The sequence below is a fragment of the Aquarana catesbeiana genome, linkage group LG13 (genome assembly GCF_042186555.1).
Source record: "Aquarana catesbeiana isolate 2022-GZ linkage group LG13, ASM4218655v1, whole genome shotgun sequence".
NCBI classification, from domain to species: Eukaryota; Metazoa; Chordata; class Amphibia; order Anura; family Ranidae; genus Aquarana; species Aquarana catesbeiana.
In genome coordinates, this window is record NC_133336.1 from 208,944,170 (window position 1) to 208,957,513 (window position 13,344).

The 13,344-nt window shown below is 47.1% G+C and overlaps 1 protein-coding gene across 1 annotated transcript in view; it reads right to left on the reverse strand.

Moving 5' to 3' along the window:
• The window catches only part of LOC141117799 (NACHT, LRR and PYD domains-containing protein 3-like), a 318,488-nt gene that overhangs the window by 204,724 nt on the left and 100,420 nt on the right, over positions 1-13,344 (reverse strand). The window contains exon 5 of the mRNA XM_073610830.1: positions 5,327-5,351. Coding sequence (XP_073466931.1) covers positions 5,327-5,351 — 25 coding nt within the window. The remainder of the gene's footprint in view (positions 1-5,326; positions 5,352-13,344) is intronic.

The window sequence follows — 13,344 nt, forward strand, 5'->3', positions numbered from 1 at the left end:
ATATTAAAAAGTAAGGGTCCCAAGCTGATCCTTAGATGGTGGAAGGCGGTTGAACATCCAACGTTGAAGGAATGGATTGCTCAGGTGGGAGACACCATACGGTTAGAGAAATACATCTTCCAACATAGGGGACACCTGGGACAGTTCAACAAACTTTGGACACCCTGGCTGGATACCCCGGGCCTCTCCACTGTAGATCTCATACTGGATAGACTGTTGAATTAAACAGTATTGTCAGATGGATGGGGTGCCCTTGAAGGGGGTGAACACCCCTGCTTAGTAGAGTCCAGGATATTAAGATGATGTGCATATCATTGACATCAGGAGAGGAAATATCTGAATTACACAATGTGAGGTGGAATTTGCAATCTTTGTAATTGGAATTGGAATGTATGACAGACATTGATGTTTAATTGTGAGCTGTAAAGTTTTTCTTTGATTTGTTTTCTAATAAACTTCTTTGAGAAATAAAAAGTAAGGGTCCCAACACTGAACCTTGGGGTACACCACTGATAACCTTAGACCATTCAGAGTAAGAGTCATTAACCACTACTCTCTGAATTCTGTCTGCTATCCAGTTTTCTATCCATTTACAAACTGATCTTACCAAACTGATCTTTTCCAAGCCTATAGACTTTACCTTAGACATTAGCTGAGTGGGGAATAGGGATGAGCTTCGTGTTTGAGTCAAACCCATGTTCGTGTGTTCGGTCGTTCGCCGAATTACGAACGATATGGGCCGTTCACGCCAAATTCGAGTGGCGCGTCACGGCCCATAATTCACTGCGGCATCACAGTGCATTGCTGGCTGATGATTGGCCAAGCATGCACAATGACCCGCATTCTTGGCCAATCACAGCACTGTGCTTACAGAGAGCCGTAATTGGCCAAAGCCAAGGAGGCTTTGGCCAATTATGGCTCAGGGGGTTTAGTACATGCCCCACACTATATAGAGCCACCTGCATGTTGGCCCTGTGTAATGTGTTCTGGCGTTGAGACAGAGAGAGAGAGAAACAGTGTCATTTGATTTAAGTTAGATAGAGTAGGCAGGTCGAGTCAGTTAGCTGCAGTTACAGTATATTGTGTGTATAGATCCTGTTCTTCTCTTCCTAATATACTGACAGGCAGGCATTTTTACAGTATTTCCAGTTCCTGTACTGTGTACCCTGCACAGTTTAACCTACAGTATAGCTACCTGCAGCCAGGTGATTGTGTAGGCTCTGTAGCAGAGCGTTGCCCTGCCAGGGTCTAGAAGGAGGATGTGACCCAGAATTCTCAACCAGATGGGTTGAGGGGCTCAAGGGAGCATGTAACATGAAGAGGAAACTGGCCTTTCAGTTTCCTCAGTATTTTGTAAAGTCCACTTTGGGACCTGGAGCCCGGGGATTTCTGAGAGATTCGGGTGGGATGAAATCCCTAGTCCTGGGTCCTGATTTTGAGAACAGCCAGCATACTGATTGGTCAGGTGTGTGCTGGGTGTTTAGTAGTAACCTGGCCATGGTTCTGGGCTCCACCCGGCAGATAGGAAGTCTGAGTACCAGGAGTCAGGAGGGCTCCACAGGGGAGCCAGTGCAGCAAGAGGCTGTTAGCTGTGTGCACCAAGGTGGTCAGTGAAATAGTCTGTATGAGACAGACAAGGGCCTGGAGTGTAAGGCCAGAGCTGCAGTGCTACAAGTGAGAGCCATCTAGGCTGAATGTAGTTTTGTTGATGAAAAGGAATGCTGAAACCCCTGCGAGGGAAACATATCTTTATTGAACTTTCTTTTAATAAAAATGGGCAAACAAAGCCCTTAAAAAGAAGAACCAGCGAGTGGCGGTGTCCTGCCCAAGCTGCTGCACCACAGAAAGAAATTTGCTCCCAGCCATCCACATGCCCAGCGGTTGAATGCTAGCTTGGCAAAATTGCTAGCACTTCAACTGCTACCTTTTCAGTTGGTAGAATCTGTGCCCTTCCGTGAGTTTGTGGAATGTGCGGTTCCTCAGTGGCAGGTTCCCAAATGACACTTTTTCTCACGGAAGGCGATTCTGGCTCTCTACCGGCATGTGGAAGGCAATGTCTTGGCCTCGCTGGACAGGGCGGTCAGTGGTAAGGTGCATATTACCGCTGACTCATGGTCCAGCAGGCATAGAAGGGACGTTACCTAAGTTCCACGGCGCATTGGGTGACTCTGCTGGCAGCTGGGAAGGATGCAGGACAAGGTGCAGTAGTGTTGGAGGTTGTTCCACCACCACGCCTCCAAAATGCCACTACTGGTGATTCTGACACACCTCTCTCCACCCCCTCCTCTTCTTCCTCCATGGCCTCTTCCTGTGCTTTGTCCTCGGAACCAGCGGTGCTCCGTAGGCGTTCAAAGGGCTACACAAGTACACAGGCCAAAAATACCATGCGGTGCTTGAGCTGGTGTGCTTGGGGGACAGGAGCCACACTGGGGCAGAGATTCTGTCAGCTCTGCAGGGGCAGGTTCAGAGGTGGTTGACGCCATGCCAACTTAAGGCAAGAATGGTGGTTTGCGACAATGGCACCAACCTCCTCTCTGCCCTCCGACAGGGACAACTGACTCATGTGCCCTGTTTCGCTCATGTCCTTAACTTGGTGGTGCAGCAGTTCTTGGGCAGGTACCCGGGCTTACAGGATGTCCTGAGGCAGGCCAGGAAAGTCTGTGTGCATTTCCGCCGGTCATATAATGCCAGTGCTCAGCTGGCAGACCTCCAAAAGGAACTTAACGTGCCCAAGAACTGCCTAATCTGTGACATGCCCACCAGGTGGAACTCAACATTGGCCATGCTGCAGCGGCTGCACACGCAGCAGAGGGCAATCAATTAGTACCTTTGCGACTATGGCACCAGGACAGGGTCAGGGGAGCTTGGTTTTTCTTCCCCACACCAGTGGGCCATGATCCGGGATGCATGCACTGTCCTGTCACCATTTGAGGAGGCCACGAGGATGGTGAGCAGTGACAGTGCATGCATCAGTGACACTGTCCTCCTTGTCCACCTGTTGGAGCACATGCAATGTGGAATAATGGACAGGGCACTTGAGGCAGAACAGAGGCAGGAAGAGGAGGACTTCCTTAGCTCTCAAGGCCCCCTTTATCCAGACAGTGTTCCTGCGTGCCCACCGATCACACAGGAAGAGGATGAGGAGGAGGAGGATTGTGTTAGCATGGAGGTGGAGCCTGGCACTCAGCATCAGCAGCAGTCTTTAAGGCACTGGTTCTCAACCCTTCTAGTGCCGTGACCCCTTGATAAAATTTTCCAAGTTGTGGGGACCCCTAACAGTAAAATTATTTTCATAGCGCGGGTTGTCAGCACCCAAGGCAAGACAAGTAATTTGTGCCCCTAACCCACAGACATTTAGTGCTCCCTGAGTCCCTTCCACTCGTACACTATTAAAACCCCTTATTGGTACATTTTAGGATGTACCACTCCTTTCTTTTTCATCTCCTTGCTTTCCCTTTTATCCCTCTCTATCCTAATTTCTTGTTTTTTTCCCCCCATCCCTCTCTCTAGCTGTCTTGTTCTTTCTCTTATTCTTTCTCTCCTTTTTTCTTTGTTCCTCCCCCTCTTTTCCTCTCCCTTTGTTCCTACCTCTCTATTTTTATTCCTTCGCTTACTCCTTGGTTGGGGGAATGGGATGAGTGGCAGTGCTGGGGGAAGTTCTGATCAGCCAACTTAGTTGCTCTTGATCAAGGTCATCTGCTGATCTTAGGTAATACAAAAAAAGTGGATTTGGGACTTTAAATGAAGCAATTAGGTAGTGGAGATGAATAGTAACATATTTAAATTGCATTATGAAATGTTTATTGGTTATAATAAATAACAAACAATAAAGAGAGTATGCGTTTCATATACAGTAACAAATGTATTCATTTCATATAAGTATAAGAATTATACACATAATGTAATAAAAAATATGCACGTATGCAGCACATGGTTTGATATTAAGAATAAGAAAGCGTAATATTCTTGGTAGACACATGCCTGGTACCGATCGATGCATTCGCATGGTGTATGTATCATTACCGAATAAAGTAGTTGAAAGGAACAATGGTATAAATGGGTAAAATTCCATGTAAAATGTAGCTGGGGCATCAAAAATAAAGCTTGATGCGTTTCGTGGGCATTCCCACTCATCAGGAGCTGATGTACCCCAAAATTCCTAAAAATACATATAAAGATAATGAGCCATGATGTCTATGTGTAAAAGTAAAAAATAACAAGTATGTAAATAAATGAATGTTGGTATATCCAAATAGTTGGATTGAGCACACTCACCAACCCAGACAGCAAGTGCAGTGCGCGGCGATGGGCGCAGGACGGGCCAGAAGCATAACCCCTTCACGGGAGCCGAGGCGGCATAAATATAGATGCAACAACGGGCAGGATGGGGAAGGACAAGATGATACAGAAAGTGTTGAAAATCAGGGGTATGTTGTGATGGGATGAGAGCAAGAATATCTGAAAACAAAATATAATGTAAATATATAAATCTACAATAGTGTTGTACTAATGACAGTGATCAATCTGAATGGTGGACGCAGTGAACTCAAAAGAAGTAATGGTGTGTGTGATAAAGGGGTGGATGAGTATTGGAAATCTATATATTACACATAAGTGACAGTGGAGGTGAAAATGTAGAGTGGCCAAAATGGGATGAAAAATGGTGGTGATAGTTACAAAGAAAAAGGTTGACAGTGAAAGAAGGGAGGGGTGAAACAAGGGGGTAAAAACACCAAAAGGGGGGACATCTGAACCCAGGTGGAACATCCAAATAGTTAAAGGAAAAAGAAGGAGAAAAAAATATATAAGGTGCACAAATACAACAACCTACCCCATTGTGGCAAATAGGAGCATCACCAGCCAAACATGAACCGCAAGGCTGGTGTGCAATCATCCCAGGAAGAGACCAGCCGTGTGGACAGCCAGCTCCAAGTGGGGAATATAAATATGCCGCCAGCGCCACATGGGTGACATAGAGGAGGGGCCGCCGCACCTGAGCTGAGTGTACACTCAGCGGTCGGCGCGGAGGAAATCCTACCGTGATGACACCGGGATGGACAAGCTGTACGTCGGCGCGGTGACGTCAGAATGTGATGTCACACGCCCGACATAGGATACGTGGCGCCAATGCGCAGAGGGGCGTCCGCCCAAAGTCTCCCATCACAAAGTGAATGGGGAGAAGGGGAGGACCCACTGGCGCATCGCAGCTCCCGCAGAGAGGAAGACCAGCGACGCCCAAACGTCCAATGCACCACACACAAGCACAAAGTCTGGCCAGGTGGAGGGGAGCGCCCGAAATCCCTATAAGGAGAAAGCCATGTGTGGCAAAAGATCGGTTACCAAGGTGCTGCCTAGAAAAATTAGAAAAGAACATAAAAATAAATAAACAATTGTAAACAATATGTCCATGACTAAATTCAATGTGAATAATGTATAAGCCATAATGGGGCAGTATCTTGCATATGATGATACCCTGTAATAAAGGGCAAAACTCACACCGGGAGGGTAGGGGAACACTACTAATCCCATGTACCTAATTGCTTCCATCCCGATAATTTATGAAAAAAGGAGGGGAGTTTGGTTTGGTTTTATTACATTATGTGTATAATTCTTATACTTATATGAAATGAATACATTTGTTACTGTATATGAAACGCATACTCTCTTTATTGTTTGTTATTTATTATAACCAATAAACATTTCATAATGCAATTTAAATATGTTACTATTCATCTCCACTACCTAATTGCTTCATTTAAAGTCCCAAATCCCATTTTTTTGTATTACCAAATATCGGGATGGAGGTACTTAATTGCGCCTCATTTAAAGTCCCAAACTCCCCTCCTTTTTTCTTAAATTATCGGGATGGAAGCTTCTGGCCCGTCCTCCGCCCATTGCCGCGCACTGCACTTGCTGTCCGGGTTGGTGAGTGTGCTCAATCCAACTATTTGGATATACCAACATTCATTTATTTACATACTTGTTATTTTTTACTTTTACACATAGACATCATGGCTCATTATCTTTATATGTATTTTTAGGAATTTTGGGGTACATCAGCTCCTGATGAGTGGGAATGCCCACGAAACGCGTAGAGCTTTATTTTTGATGCCCCAGCTACATTTTACATGGAATTTTACCCATTTATACCATTGTTCCTTTCAACTACTTTATTTGGTAATGATACATACACCATGCGAATGCATCGATCGGTACCAGGCATGTGTCTGCCAAGAATATTACGCTTTCTTATTCTTAATATCAAACCATGTGCTGCATACGTGCATATTTTTTTATTACATTATGTGTATAATTCTTATACTTATATGAAATGAATACATTTGTTACTGTATATGAAACGCATACTCTCTTTATTGTTTGTTATTTATTATAACCAATAAACATTTCATAATGCAATTTAAATATGTTACTATTCATCTCCACTACCTAATTGCTTCATTTAAAGTCCCAAATCCCCTTTTTTTGTATTACCAAATATCGGGATGGAGGCACTTAATTGCGCCTCATTTAAAGTCCCAAACTCCCCTCCTTTTTTCATCTGCTGATCTTAGAACTGTAGTGGGGACCTTTAATGGCAACTATAATCACAGGTAGTGCTACTCACTGTGTCTCCGACTTTGTGGTGTCTCGTAGCAGTGACACCCACAGTAGGTGACCGCGATATTGTGTCAATCTCGCTGCATTTCTCGGTGAGATTTGACACCTGCAAGCCCCGTCACGGGAGCCAGCGCCGAGATTGCTCACTCATTTTCCTTTCCCGATGAGTGACAGGCAGTGCTGACAGCTGTCTGGTATGAATCCTGAGGGGGAACGCCGCAGCAAATATTAAATGAAAAAAACGGCGTGGGTTCCCCCCAGGGGCATACCAGGCCCTTAGGTCTGGTATGGTTTGTAAGGGGAACTCCCTATGCTGAAAAATTGGCATGGGGGTCCCCCCAAAATCCATACCAGACCCTTATCAGAGCAACCCTGGCCGTTGGTTGTCGGGGTCTGCGGGCGGAGGGCTTATCGGAATCCAGGAGCCCCCTGTAATAAGGGGACCCCCAGATCCCAGGCCCCACCCAGCTCTTTTGCCAGTGAGGGGCCCGGTCTGCTGCCGCTGTCTTGTCGCCGCTGTCTTGTCGCTTCTTCTCTTCTTCCGATGTTGACACGACGCTCTCTCCGGCTGGAATGCTTTGTGTGAGCTGTGGAGCCATTTATATAGGCAGTGACCCCGCCCCCTTGTGACGTCACGGTCCCAGCATGCACAGGGACTCTGGTGTCATAAGGGGGCGTGACCCCAGAGTCCCTGCGCATGCTGGGACCGTGACATCACTAGGGGTGGGGTCACCGCCTATATAAATGGCTCCGCAGCTCGTACAAAGCATTTCAGCCGGAGAGAGCGTTGTGTCAACATCGGAAGAAGAGAAGAAGAGAAGAAGCTATGAGACAGCGCCGACGAGACAGCGGCAGCAGACCGGGCCCCTCGCTGGCAAAAGAGCTGGAATAAGATAGCGTAGGGGCCCGGGATAAGAGGCGGAACACCGGGAGAAGTTGGAAGAAACCCCCCCCACCCCCAAAGTCGGAAGAAGTCCCCAGAGCTGCCTAATAAATTACTCTTAAAACCTGTGTACTGTGTTTTTTTTTAATTTACACTTTTCCCTAGGTGAATGGGTAGGGGTACCATGTACCCCATACTCATTCACACAAGGTGGGAGGCTGGGATCTGGGGGTCCCCTTATTAAAGGGGGCTCCCGGATTCCGATAAGCCCCCCGCCTGCAGACCCCGACAACCAACGGCCAGGGTTTTTGGGAAGAGGCCCTTGTCCTCATGAACATGGGGACAAGGTGCTTTGGAGTGGGGGGGCCGCAGGGTGCCCCCCCTCCCCCAAGGCACCCACCCCCCCATGTTGAGGGCATGCGGCCTGGTACGGCTCAGGAGGGGGGGCGCTCGCTCATCCCCACCCCTTTCCTGGCCGGCTGGGCTGCGTGCTCCGGTATGGTATGGATTTTGGGGGGACCCCATGCCGATTTTTCAGCATAGGGGGTTCCCCTTACAATCCATACCAGACTTAAGGGCCTGGTATGCCCCTGGGGGGAACCCACGCCATTTTTTTCATTTAAAATTTGGCGTGGCGTGGCGTTCCCCCTCAGGATTCATACCAGACAGCTGTCAGCACTGCCTGTCACTCATCGGGAAAGGAAAACAAAGTTTTAATTTCCCGATGAGTGAGCCAGCGCGACATGCACAGTACCCTGTCGCCGAGAACCAGCGCGATGGTATCACGCTGGAAACACAATCTCGCGGTCAGGTACTGTATGCCAAAATCAGTTGATAGGGTCTCATCCAGCCCCTCCCACCTAACATTCCTCACCAGTCAGCTGACCTCTAGTCTCTGCCCCCATGCCATGAACTGAATGGACAGCTGCGAAGAGGCTGAGTGGGCGGCCCCGGGCTCCAGGAACAGCCCAGTGGCCCCTTGCAAATCATCATTCGACCCCTGAGGGGGTCCCGACCCCTAGGTTGAGAACCACTGCTTTAAGGGATCATTTACAGTCCAAAGAAACCCATGGACTTGTACGTGGCTGGGAGGAGGTGGCTGCGGATCATGTCGTCCTTAGTGACCCAGAGGACTCCGGACCGAATGCCTCAGCAAACCTACGCTGCATGCCTCCCTGATCATGCAAAGCCTGCGGAAGGATCCTCTTATTCGTGGTATCAAGGAGAGGGATCAATACTGGCTGGCAACCCTCCCTGACCACGTTATAAGGGTAAGGTTGCAGACCTTATTTTGCCATTGCAGAGGGAGCAGAAGATGAAACATCTTCGGGAGGCCTTGCAGAAAGGTCTGTGCAACACGTTCCCAGAGACTGGGAGGTTACAAACTCCTGTTCCTGGACAACGTGTTGCTGAGGCTTCGGTCAGTCAAAGAAGGAGCGGTGGAGAAGGTGGCTGTCTGACCGATGCGTTCAGACAATTTTTTAGTCCGCAGCCCCAAGGTATGATCAGTTCCAGCAACCATTGCCAGCTTCTCTTTTACAAGCTGCAGGAATACCTAGGGTCAAGATCAGACTTGGACACCTTTCCCACTGAAAATTATCTGGGTTACTGGGTCTTGAAGATGGATCACTGGCCAGAGCTTGCACAGTATGCAATTGAGCTACTGGCCTGTCCTGCATCCAGCGTTCTTTCGGAACGCACATTCAGTGCTGCTGGAGGCTTTGTAACCGATCACAGGGTGCATCTGTCCATTGACTCAGTCGATCGACTGACCTTCATAAAAATGAATCAGTCTTGGATCACAACCAGCTACCAAGCACCTGATGCTGATGTAACCGAATATTTTTTTTTTGAAATGTCAGATCCCTTCAAGACTGCCTATGCTGATGCTGAGTGATTATCCTGTTACGCTGCATGATTATCCTCTTCCTCTTCAATGATCATGCTGATAGCTTGTAAGAACATTTTTGGTTCTGGGCGCCGCCACCAGTGGCTAAGCCCCAATTTTTCAGCCCCTGCGGCGTGTAATTACAATTTTTGATGCAATACTTTGCAGCAGGGCTATTTCCTGCGCTCCAACTAGAGTATCTGTGTGGGGTTGCAGTGTTGTGGCACCAGCACCAGTGCCTAAGGCCCAATTTTTCTGCCCCTGTTCAACTGGGACATGTAATTACAATTCTTGATCTAATATTTCACAGCAGGGCCCATTCCAGCACCCACCAAGAGTAACTGTGAGGACTTACAGTGTTGTGGCACCAGCACCACCAAAGGCCCAATTTTTTTGCCCCCGTTCAACAGGTGCATGTACTGTAATTACAATTCTTGATCTAATATTTCACAGCAGGGCCCTGTGAGGGCTTACAGTGTTGTGGCAACACCAACACCTAAGGCCCAAATTTCTGAGTATATAGGGCAGGACCCTACTTTCAAACATCCAACTTACAAACCACTCCTGCTTTCAAACGCAAGGAGACAACAGGAAGTGAGATGAAATCTACCCCTAGGAAGGGAAATCCTCTCCTGTAAGAGTTAATATGGGAAAAATGTTTCTCCTCTCCACTGATGCTTTATCACCAATCCTTGTTTCACTAAAACCCCCAAATTTTCAAAAAACCTTTGTCATTGGGACAGAAAGTGAGGTGAAATCTTCTGAAGACAGCAAAACAAATGTCACAAGGGTGATAACCCTTCCCTATGTTTTCCAAAAAGCTTAAAATAGATTTTTTGGCTGGAGCTAAACACGTTAAAAATGTACCAGTTCAAAATTACAAACAGATTCTACTTAACAACAAACCTACAGTCCCTGTCTTATTTGCACCGCCTGTATACTGCTGTTCAGAGTATATAGGGCCTGGTGGCCCCACGCCTTTCCTTTTTTAATTTGGGTGTGGGGTTCCCCTTAATATCCATACAAGACCCAAAGGGCCTGGTAATGGACTGGGGGTACCCATGCCGTTTGTCTCACTGATTTTCATTCAAATTGCCAGGACCCAACATTACATTAAAGCCGCAAGCAGTTTTAAATGACTTTTATTCCTTTAAAAATGTCATTTTGTGCAGGGACTGTTCTAAGCACGGGAAACACGCGCCACTTTACAGGCATATTATAGACACCTCCCAGGTACGATATTTAAAGGAATATTCCACTTTTTTTTGTTTTACTTTAAGCATCATTAAAATCACTGCTCCCGGAAAAACGGCCGTTTTTAAAACTTTTTTTGCATTGATATATGTCCCCTGGGGCAGGACCCAGGTCCCCAAACCCTTTTTAGGACAATACCATGCAAATTAGCCTTTAAAATTAGCACTTTTGATTTTGAACGTTCAAGTCCCATAGATGTCAATAGGGTTCTAACGTTCGTGCAAATTTTCGGTCCGTTCGCAGGTTCTGGTGCGAACCGAACCGGGGGGTGTTCGGCTCATCCCTAGTGGGGAACTGTGTCAAATGCTTTCGCAAAATCCAAGTATACCACAGCTACCCCTCTGTCCAAGTATGCCATGCCCACAGCCACTAATAATAGTAACATAAAATGTATGTGTGTGTCAGCATTCCATAAAGGAAAAAACAGGTAACACTGCTCCAGGTGATGGTAATGTTCTCCTTAATAATCAGGTGCTGGTCCAGTCTGTGATCTGGTTGAATGATTCAAAAGGCAAAAGCGAATGACTGCACTCCAAGAATAAGGAAGACATTTTATTGTATTAAAAGCATCCAACATCGAAAATGTTTACAGAGGGGAGCATGGTTGATACTTCTTTGATTCTTCGTTGATATTTCTTTGCTTAGTCATAACCCTGAAGCACTAGCGAACATACACCTTATATATTCTTAATAGGGATGAGCTTAGTGTTCGTGTGTTCTGTCGTTCGCCGAATTATGAACGTTATGGGCCATTCGCACCAAATTCGAGTGGTGCATCACAGGCCCATAATTCACTGCGGCATCGCAGTGCATTGCTGGCTGATGATTTGCCAAGCATGCACTATGACCCACATGCTTGACCAATCACAGCGCTGTGTGTACAGAGAGCCATAATTGGCCAAAGCCAAGGAGGCTTTGGCCAATTATGGCTCAGGGGGTTTAGTACACACCCCACACTATACAAGGTCGCCTGCACGTCGGCCCTGTGTAGTGTGTTGCGGCGGAAACTGGAGAGGGATAGACAGAGAGACAGTGTCGTTTGATTTAAGTTAGATAGAGTAGGCAGGTCGAGTCAGTTAGCTGCACTTAGTGTATTGTGTGTATGTGATAATATATATATATATATATATATATATATATATATATATATATATATATATATATATATATATATATATATATATATATGCATCCCAGGTGGTGTGTGTGTGTATGTGTATGTATGTATGTGTGTATGTGTGTATGTATGTATGTATATATATATGTATATATATATATATATATATATACACACACTTGTGTAGGCTCTTGACGTATTTCCAGTTACTGTACTGTGTACCCTGCACAGTTGCACCTACAGAATAGCTACCCAAAGCCAGGTGCTTGTGTAGGCGATTGACGTATTTCCAGTTACTGTACTGTGTACCCTGCACAGTTACACCTACAGTATGGCTACCCGAAGCCAGGTGCTTTAGTAGGCTCTTGATGTATTTCCAGTTACTGTACTGTGTACCCTGCACAGTTGCACCTACAGTATCGCTACCTGAAGCCAGGTGCCTGTGTAGGCTCTTGAAATATCTCCAGTCACTGTACTGTGTACCCTGCGCAGTTGCACCTACAGTATAACTACCTGAAGCCAGGTGCTTGTGTAGGCGCTTGACATATTTCCAGTTACTGTACTGTGTACCCTGCACAGTCTCACCTACAGTATAGCTACCTGAAGACAAGAACAGGTGTTTTCATACTAATACTACAGGCAGGTAGTTAATCTGCTAGCTGTGGTATATATATACATCCCAGCTTTGTGCAGCTACATCTCACTGCAGGCCAATGGTATGTCTGGAAGGCCAACAAGGAGAGGCAGACAGTCACAAGCCACTAAAAGAGGGCAAGCAGGCTCTGTGTCTAGAGGCAACAGTGCTGGTCATGGACACGGTGCATCCTCATCAGCACGTGGCCATGGGACGCGCTTGGCCTTTTTTTCGGCAGCTGGCCGTGTTAAGCCGCAACATGCCAAAGACTTGGCCGAGTGGATGACCAAGCCGTCCTCATCCTCTCTCACTCAGGCTCAGGGTACTTTGTCTGGCAAAGCAGCTGCCAACGTTGCCTCTTCCCTCGGCTCAATGCCATCAGTGACTCCTTCCCTATCCCCATCTTGTCCTCCTGAGGAGTCCCCCGAACTGTTTGACCACAGTGTTGAGTACATGCTCCAGGAGGATGCCCAGTGTTTTGAAGGCTCCGATGATGATACTCAGCTAGAGGAAGGCAGTACCGTGAGCACAGAGAGAGGGGGTGCCCAAGAAGGACAGCAATCTGGCAGTCATGCTCCCCCTGCTGCAGCATACTGCCAGGTTTGCTCCAGTGATGAGGAGGGAGGGGATGATGAGGTCACTGACTCCATGTGGGTGCCTGATAGGAGAGAGGAGGAGGAGGAGGCACATCACCAACGAGGCAGTATGCCCTCCAGGGGCCAGCCTAAGGGCAGCACACTGACTGCATCACACCGCAGAGCTCCGCATGTGCAGGGCGCTGCTGTCTTTGCGTGTTATTCCAAAAGTTCTTTGGTGTGGGCCTTTTTTGAGACAAGTGCATCAGATTGCACTGCTGCTATTTGCAACATATGTCTCAAGTGTATCTCACGTGGCCAGAACATCTCCTGTTTTGGGCACGACATGCTTGACCAGACATATGTCGACCTGCC